The 9,981-nt window shown below is 37.0% G+C and overlaps 1 protein-coding gene across 1 annotated transcript; it reads left to right on the forward strand.

Moving 5' to 3' along the window:
* The first annotated feature begins 1,531 nt into the window (after positions 1–1,531).
* LOC101436000 (olfactory receptor 2W3-like) lies at positions 1,532–2,568 on the forward strand. The gene has a single exon (XM_012531232.3). The coding sequence runs from the start codon at positions 1,600–1,602 to the stop codon at positions 2,539–2,541; it is 942 nt and encodes a 313-aa protein (XP_012386686.3). The 5' UTR covers positions 1,532–1,599; the 3' UTR covers positions 2,542–2,568.
* Positions 2,569–9,981: the final 7,413 nt, after the last annotated feature.

Genomic DNA, 9,981 nt, shown 5'->3' on the forward strand with positions numbered 1-9,981 from the left:
TCATCTTCACCAATTTCAGATGTTTAGGTATGTCCTCTCTTTTGACAAGTCATAAAGTCATCTTTGAGTCTTTTAAATGATCTGATTTTGGCTTTGGCACATTCAGACCAGCGTAAAATGTTTACTTTGCTAATTATATAATGCAATCAAGGGAATCTTTGGTTCTAGGAAGTATTAAAGTCTTTTTGAGATTTTTCTTCTGCATAGAAAAGTTTTTATAAAGTCCATATTTATGACTTTTAAATTTATCTAACAGTTTGGAACGTGATAAATTGATTTGCCTGGATTTTTGCTTATTTGACAATTAGCTCTTTCTTGAGGGAAAAAGTATATTATTATTTTTAAAAAGCAAGATGATACATTCTCTGTACTAAACTTTTTAAAATCAAGTTTATTTTTTGGTTTTTATACCATTTTTTAAAATTTGCTGTAATGAAGAACAATAGGTCTACCTCTCAGTTATGTCCAGTTTAAAAGCATCAATTCACAAAAAGAAGAAATTGTTAAATACACTATTCATGGAAAACTACATAGTTGTGACTTTCACAAACTTTTGATCTCATGAAATATAAGAGTGTACATAGGCAGGGAAAATAAAAATTTCATATAAAGATAAGGTGGAATTATATGTTGTGGAGTTAACTGTTGAAAAAGCTTGAAAAGTTATGCCTTGAATTCCATTGGTAAAATGACATAAACTATTCCTAAATTTTCATTGTTATGCAAAAAGGCATTGTTAGTAGTCACAATGATAGATTTTTTCTCTGACTTGTGACTTGCTAACTCATTGACAAAGAAATGTTATCCCAAATGCAGAGAACTAATAAACATTTAAAAATTGAACAAGGTTGCTGCAGAGAACTTCAAATTTAAGCAATATGAGATACCACTTTGCACCAAACAATTGACAAAAATATAGGGGAAAACATGCTGGATAGATTACAGTAAAACAGGCACTTCCATAATCTGCCAAGACCTTTAAGACATGGAAATACCTTAATTACCAATTATAGGTAAATGTTTGGATAAATGACACCACAGCGATGTAATGTTATACAGATGTTGATATTTTTTGTTCATAAACCATGTAATTTATCTAAAGCGTACAATCAATGGCATTTGATATAATCAGAGTTAACAATTATTTTTAACAGAATTTTTAAACGAAAGCAAATTCTCATGTATAGTATTGAATGAGAGACTATTCAGAACATAAAACTTTAAACATACCATGATTTAGATTGTGGTAAATGATGTGCACTCATAAGAGAAGACTGAAAGAACATAAATCAACACAGTAGCAGTGATCGTCTCTGGGATGTGGGTAATTTTTCCCTATTTTTTATCTATGTCTGTATTTTCCAAATATTCTGCAATGATTTGTACTCTTTGATATTCAAAGAGAAATGAAAGAAGGCAATAAAAAAAGTATCTTCATAAATATATGTTCAGTATCCCCAACAGAATATTAAAATTTTTCATAATTACCATGCATGATTACTTAATATCCCTCTTGCTCTCTGACAGTTCTTTAGCCTCATTAAGAATCTGGTGTGTCCTCTCTGCTTCCCTGCAGACATGTATTGATTGTTCACTGCCATGATCAACCAGAGCTGCCAGGATCAGTTCATCTTGTTGGGTTTCTCCGACACACCCAGGCTAGAGCAGATCCTCTTCGTGTTTGTCCTCATCTTCTACCTGGTGGCCTTAACAGGCAACATCACCATTATCTTGGTCTCCCGCCTGGACCCCTGCCTCCACACACCCATGTACTTCTTCCTTACCAACTTGTCCCTCTTAGACATCTGCTTCACCACTAGTTCCATCCCCCAGCTGCTTTTCAACTTGCATGGCCCAGACAAGACCATCAGTTACACGGGTTGTGCCATCCAGCTCTTCGTCTTCCTGGGACTAGGTGGCACTGAATGTGTCCTCTTGGCAGCCATGGCTTATGACCGCTTCACTGCCATCTGCAAGCCGCTCCACTATTCTGTCATCATGCACCCTCAGCTCTGTTGGACGTTGGTGTCTGTGGCCTGGGGGATTGGGCACCTCAACTCCCTCGTTATGTCTCCAGTGACCATGCACCTACCACGATGTGGGAGATGCAGGGTGAAGCACTTTTTATGTGAGATACCAGCGCTGATAAAAATTGCCTGTGTGGACACGGTGGCCGTGGAGAGCACTGTCTTCATCTTAACTGTAATACTCGTCCTGGTGCCCCTGTCTCTCATCCTCACGTCTTACAGCTACATTGCCCTAGCGGTGCTGAGAATCAAATCAGCTGCCGGAAGAAGGAAGGCTTTCAACACATGCGGGTCCCATCTCACCGTGGTCTCCTTGTTCTACGGGAATATTATCTACATGTACATGCAACCAGGAAATAATTCTTCTCAGGACCAAGGGAAATTCCTTACCCTCTTCTACAGCTTGGTTACCCCCATGTTGAACCCTGCCATCTACACGCTGAGAAACAAGGACGTCAAAGGTGCACTGAAGAGGCTTGTGTCTAGAAAACAAGGTGACAGCGACTTTTCCTAAGTGCTACTTTTACTTAACAGAAATAAATAATTCTTAAAGTGAAAATTTAAAACTCACGTAAATATTCTTACCTACCCAATAAAAAACCTCCAGGGGTGAAACTTGGGAACCTGTATTATAAAGCTCCAGATATGATGGTGATGATTAACTAGATTATGATAAAATAATTTCTAAACATCATCTAGGTGCCACCTCACACAAGTTTTCTCCACCTTTCCAAGTTTTTAGGCTACATCTAAATAAAATCCAACAAAATGGTGAACCAATGCTTCAATACTGTGGATCAACTAACAAGTTAAGTTTTTATGATGATCTTTTTTCTTATTGTTATTTTGTATAGTTGTCATTTTTATCAGGGAATTAAGCCCATGGAGTGTCAAAATATTTACATTATTTTCTGTCATCTGATATCTATAAATTTCATTCTCTGGAGAAGATAGAGTTTTAGGGTGGACAAGACGTTTGATGCCATTTAAGTTATTTGAGCTCAAGCACCATTTCACTGACCAATTGCATTAAAATTACCTGGAAAATTTATATATACACACACATACACACACACACACACATATATAAAATAATCAGTTCCCAATCCAAGAAATTCTGAGGTTTATTAAGTCTGAGAATATTTGGCTAAAAAAGCTCCTTGTATATTCTGATACAGATCTAAGTTTGAAAGCAAATGATCCATTCTGGGTCCTTTCATTTTTCACATTAGGAAACTGAGGCACACTAAAATATATTTATCAAACAGACCACAAGTAGTAGAACTCAGAATTTAACACTGTCTCTTGGTATATCAGAATGAGTAAAAATGTTCTCACTTATTTACAAGAAAATTTATTTTAGGGGTTATTTAAAATAACAATAATATTACACCCGTGTGTGTGCAACTGTGTGCATGCATACACACAAGCATTCAGGTGATTGTGCAAATTACACGTAATTAATTTTTCTGTAATATATGAGAGAATCAGGATTTATGACTGTATGTTTTCCTGATGCTAGATGAAAACGAGATCTATTCAAAAGTGTCTTCTCAGTATGATTCATCTTAAAGACAGGGTTCTGGCCTGGTGAGCTACTTCTTCCATTTAAAAATTTCAAGTAGACATTAATGAATAGAACTTTAACATAATGGAAAAAAATCCAAAGAGTTAACCAAGTAATTGTGTTGTTTTCTTTTAATTGGAGACATTTACTTGCACTTATTTACTTATAAACCATATCATGCAGCTCTTATGGGCTAGGTACCACATTATGTAGTATCCTTTTGCATCCAGTGTAGAGAAGTAATAAGGTCATTTTAAGAGAATGAAAACAGAGGGCTTTCCTTGAGTAAAACCAGGTAAGGACACTTTATTTTTTGGTTCAGAAGGTCATCCTGCCCTTGGTGTGTTTCCCTTACCCGTCTCCACGCACTCACATCATAGCAGCAGTTCTCCTGGCTCCAATGGTCTCCGATACAGATAACTCCCAAATCGTGCTAAAAATCGATTCCAACCACCAGGTATTATATTTCCAACTATTTTCTGGACAAATTTAACTTACATAAATCAAGCTCAACCAATGTAAAACAAAATGTTTCTGTCTCTTGATTCATCTTTTCCTCCAATAGAAAGAATATTTATATTGATTCAAAATATTTGAAGATCTTGGCTCATAGCACTACCTTCATTTGAAATCCTCTGCAACCCAAGGGGTTCAGGCCCTAATTGGTTTTCAGATTAACTATTTCATTTAACCATTTGATTTCTTCTCCATTTCATCCAAATATAATGGTGTCAGTTATATTTTCCTAAAACATGTATAATTATATCAGCCCTCTACTCAGAATCTTCAGCGTTTCTCCCTGTCTCTTCCCAAATAATTTAAAATTTCTCAGCCTAGCATTCACACTCAACCAAAAAATGAACCAACCTTATTTTCTACTCTATTTGTAAATATGACCTCCCTTTTATTTCTAATGCTGTTTATTTACCCTTTTCTCTCTCTTCCCCCTGCTCTGCCCCCCACACACTTGGTTAGTCTTTCTAGAAAACTTAAAATTTCAAAGATAAGATTTATGGTTATTTCCATATCCTTGATTATATCTTTATTTCTTTGTTTCATCATTTCAGCCCCTTACTTTTCCCTTCTTTCTATTTTGAGGTTTTACATTATTTTCTAAGTTGTTGAATTAAGATGCTTGGGTTTTGACACATTTTTCTCACCTAATATGACCATTTCAGACTAAAAATTTTCCTTCTAAATACAGCTTTAACAGCATTGTAGTATTTTTGGTTGGTAATGTTCTTATTATTATACAGTTCTAATTCTATCCTAATTTCCAGAATGATATCGCCTTTATATTAGAATGAAGATTTTTAATTTTCAAGTTTATGAAATTTAAAAATTCATATCTTTGCTATTCATTATAATTTAATATCATTCTGGTCACAGAAAGTGACCTATATTATATCGATTCTTTAGTGTTAGAAGTTGCCTTATGATCTAGTCAATTTTTATTTTATATCATTATTAGTTTATACAAGTTTTATTTTGGTACAAGTAGTTTTAACTTTGTCAATGACTCAAATAACAAAAAGTATGATTCCTCTGGGTAACTCTGGTACTAATATAAAAATTTTAAATTCTAGCTTGTATGTCTCTTTTTATTTTCCTTCTCCTTTTTGTTTCAATTCCCTCCAATTGGGTAAAAGTCTAGTTTTTCTCATTTCACACTCTTCTGCTGGGATGTTTTACTTTTCTGAAACTATTTTGTAAGTTAATATGACAATTTTAATATACATTGTCTCATTTTTCTGCATGGCTTCATCTTCTAAGATTCCATTTTTATCCCAAGTACAAGTGTTCATCAAATATCTGAGAGTTTCAAATCACAAGTGTGATTACTTCTCAAATGAAATAAATGAAATAAATTTGCTATGAGGAGGTTCTATTCCTAATTACTTGGTCTGGCTAATTTCCATTCTGTTTTCTGAGGGCAGGGAGTTACAGTCAGCACCTGGATTCAGTATTTGCAGAGTCACTTTTGCCTTTCATAAGTCTTTGTGTTGCTGGTCAAACTCCTCCACTTTATGGTAGAAGTTTATTTATTAAGGTTTATTATTTTTTAATTTTTTATTAGAGAGGTTGTAGGTTTACAGAAATATCATTCATAAAATAGAGTTCCCACATAACACCGTATTATTAACATCCCACTTTCATGTGGTACTTTTGTTGCAATTGATGAAAGAACTTCTTTTAAATTGTACTGTTCACTATAGTCCATGGTTTAACTTGGTGTACTTCCATGATTCCCTTAAGTTTTTTTTCTATTACCATATATAAAACCTAACGTTTCCCCTTTTAACCACATTCAGATATATAATTCAGTACTGTAAATCACATTCAAACTGTTGTGCTACTATCACCACCATCCATTAACAAAATACTTGCATCATTCCAAAAGGAACTCTGTACATTTTAAGCCTTAATTTCCCATTCCTTACACCACCCTGCCCCTGGCAACTTATATTGTAGATTCTGGCTTTATGAATTTGCTTATTATAAGTATTTCATATCAGTGAGATCGTACAATATTTTTTCTTTTTCATCTGACAATTCACTCAATGTGTTATCTGCAAGGTTCATCCATGTTGTTGCATGTATCAGAACTTCTTTCCTTTTCACAGTGAATGATATTCCATTCTGTAAATATGCCACATTTTGTTTATCCATTTCTTGGTTGATGGACACTTGGATTGCTTCCATCTTTGGCAATTGTGAATAATGCCTCTATAAATATTGGTTTGCAAATATCTGTTTGAGTTTCTTCTTTCAATTCTCTATATCCCTAGAAGTAGGGTAATATGGTAATTTTATACTTAACTTTCTAATAAACCTCCAAAGGGTTTTCCATAGCTGCACCATTTTATATTTCTACCTTCAATGAATGAGTGTTCCTATTTCTCCACATCCTAACACTTGTAATTTTCTGTTCTTTTTTTCCAATGGAGTAGCCATTCTAGGGGATGTGAAATGGTATCTCATCAGGTTCTTTTTTTTTTGTCTTTATTTATTTTTTTAATGCTACATTAAAAAATATGAGGTCCCCCAAAACCCCCAAACCCCCTCAACCCACTCCTCCCCCCATAAAAACAACCTCCTCCATCATCATGAGACATTCATTGCATTTGGTGAATACATCTCTGAGCACTGCTGCACCTCATGGTAAGCCCACACTCTCCCACAGTCCACTCAGTGGGCCATGGGAGGACATACAATGTCCAGTAACTGTCCCTGCAGCATCACCCAGGACAACTCCAACCCCCGAAAATGCCCCCACATCACATCTCTTCATTCCACTCCCTACCCCTAGCAGCCACCATGGCCACTTTATCCACACCAATGCCACATTTTCTTTGATTACTAATCACAATAGTTCATGAATAGAATATCAGTAAGTCCACTCTAATCCATACTCTATTCCTCCATCCTGTGGACCTTAGAATGGTTGTGTCCACTCCACATATATATCAAGAGGGGGCTTAGATTCCACATAGATGCTGGATGCAGTTCTCCTGCTTTGGTTGTAGGCACTCTTGGCTCCCTGCTGTGGTGGTTGGCCTTCTTCACCTCCCTGGTAGCTGGCTGGGGTAAGTCCAATACCCCAGAGTGTAGGAGTTGCCTTTTGAGGCTCAGGGCCAGGCTATAACATGGTCAGTCCAGAGATTCAGGTCCCCTGGGTATACAGTAAGCCCCAGCGCCAACTACAGATACGGTAAAATAACAGGAGAGGCTTGTGGACAAAGATCACATCTGAGTCCAGCCCCCTCACACAGAAACACAAACTCCAAAGTAGGGCCAACTGACATGGCACTGAACTCCATCTGCCATGACCATAGAACCTGTGGGTCTCTGTAGCCCTCAGAAGAACCAATACCTGGGGTTGTATCTACTTTAGCTGTTTCTGGGACTCTGCTGAGGTGTGCATAAGGACGACCCCTCTGGTAACCTCCCAGCTCTTTTTGGAGACTCATAGTCATATAAACTCATTTGTCCTTTCCATTTCCCCCTTTCATTCAGGTCAAAAAGCATTTTTAACTCCTGGTATTATATGTAGACTGAGATATTCTGCAGGTCCGAGTTGACCCTTTTATTCAAGGTCATATTCTAGTTACATCATCAGCTGGTACTTGGTAGTAATCTCTCGGCACCAGGGAGGCTCATCCCTGGGAGTCATGTCCCCATGCTGGCGGGAAGGCAACACATTTACATACTGAGTTTGGCTTCGAGACTGGCCACATTTGAGCAACACGGAGGCTCTCAGGAGGTAACTCTTAGGCACCCTGCAGCTCTAGACCTTGTTCTTCTTTTAGGTGCACAGGCTTACAAGCCTAGTCATTAGTATCAAGGGCTCATTGTTGGACCTTCATTCTTTTTTGGTCTTTGCCATTGCACTTGGGGGATTGTTGCTGTTCCTTTAGGGAATGTGATAGAGCTCCCGTGGCTAGGAACTCAGCACTCCTTCAGTTGTTGTTTTCCATTGTAACCACTATGAAATATCCAAACATTTTTATGTACCCTGGATATATGTCCTGGAGAACTCCCTGCCAACCATGTGTCCCATGTCAATAACATCCCACACCAGTATTCCTCCCCTGCCATTGTTGAACCTCTCTGTGATCCAAAACTTCTTGAAAAATGAAACCCAATATATTGCCAGGTTCCATTAATAGTAAAATGCAATATAGTGATGAGTTTAAAGATTAGATATAGAATACATATTAATTTAGAAAAATTAAGGTGAAAATAAATTGGGGTTTCAAAAAATTAAAAAATGCGAAAGTTTTGTTTTTGATGTTTTGCATTCCATCACTGCAATAAGTGTTGCCCTGTATGCAAATTGGCAAGGCAACTTCTTCTGTCTTATCCTCAGTGTCTACATCCTTTCTTTTTCTTTTTTTTTCCTAATTAGTAAGTTTATCTTCACAAAAGTTTGAGATCACAGTAATTCATATATACAATAGACAGTACTCCCACATATCCAACATAAAACCCTTTTCCCTTCCACAGCAATAATCTTTTTACATATTCATACTATATTTACTGAAACTAATGTACAGATATTGAGACAATAGCTTTCAAACAAGTTAACATTTGGGTTTACATTGTGGATTATATTTTAGACTACACAATTTTCTAAATTTTTAGTTATCTTATGTTTTACATTATGATTTACATTTTAGCCTATCAGCCCCTATACATTTTTGGTGTAATTTAACATGCCTTATATCCATCATTACATAATCTTGTGGAACACCTCTATTGCCCACACAGTTACATTGATTCCATCTATTCAATATCTCTTTTCCCCTCCCCTCAGGGCCCACAGTGACAGTCAGTCTTCATTGCTTGAAGGGCCATGTTCAGAGATATTTGCAACAATGCTGAGGGCTTGACATTCTCAACTGCCCTAATGCATTGGGAGCCACCATTTCTCTCGAGAGATACAATTCCCTCTATTTGAGAACATCAGTCCTCCCCAGGATGTGAGTATACCTTCACTCTCATTATATGGGTCTCTATTCAATGATATAACCCACTATGGCAAAATGAGCACTCACACACTCCCTAGAAGACTGTCCTGCATCAGATTATCCCCTTTAACAATGTTAAACAGGTAACCTTCCTTAATATATTTTTGAAAAAGTTTTCGCAGCATTATATTCTCAATCAAGTACCTGACAATCTCCTGTTTTCATATGTTTCCCCACCCTCCCCCCAATTTCTTGGGCAATATTACCCATTCTCCTATCCCTAGCCCCCTTAAAGCCCACAAAGCCCCACCCAAAGGTAACCCTATGCCCCCATTTTATCCCTTCCTTGTACAAATACTTACCTCCAGCTTATCATAGATTTCACCCATGTAGGTGTCAGCTTACATCCTTCCTCTACCCCCTAATTTCCTTTAAGCGTATCATCCAATCTCTAGCTCTCTGAGGCAGCTTGGTTTACTTATCTCATATCATTGAGGTCATGTAGTATTTGTCCTTCAATGCCTGGGTTGCTTCACTAAACATAATGTTCTCAAGATTCATCCATGTTATCACATGTGTTTGTAGTGTATTCATTCTTAAGGCTGAGTAGTATTCCACTGTATGTATATACCACATTTTATTTATCCATTCATCTGTTGATGGGCATTTGTGTTGATTCCAACTTTGGGCAATAGTGAACACTGCTGCTATGAACACTGGTGTGCATATATCAGTTTGTGTCCTTGTTTTCAGTTCTACTGAGTATATACCCAGCAGTGGAATTGCTGGGTTATATGGCAAGTCTATAGCTAGTTTTTTTGAGAAACTGCCAAACTGTCCTCCAGAATGGCTAGATCCTTCTGCATTCCCACCAGCAGTGGATGAGTGTTCCCATTCCTCCACATCCTCTCCAGCA

This window comes from Dasypus novemcinctus, chromosome 22 (assembly GCF_030445035.2).
Source record: "Dasypus novemcinctus isolate mDasNov1 chromosome 22, mDasNov1.1.hap2, whole genome shotgun sequence".
Taxonomy (NCBI): domain Eukaryota; kingdom Metazoa; phylum Chordata; class Mammalia; order Cingulata; family Dasypodidae; genus Dasypus; species Dasypus novemcinctus.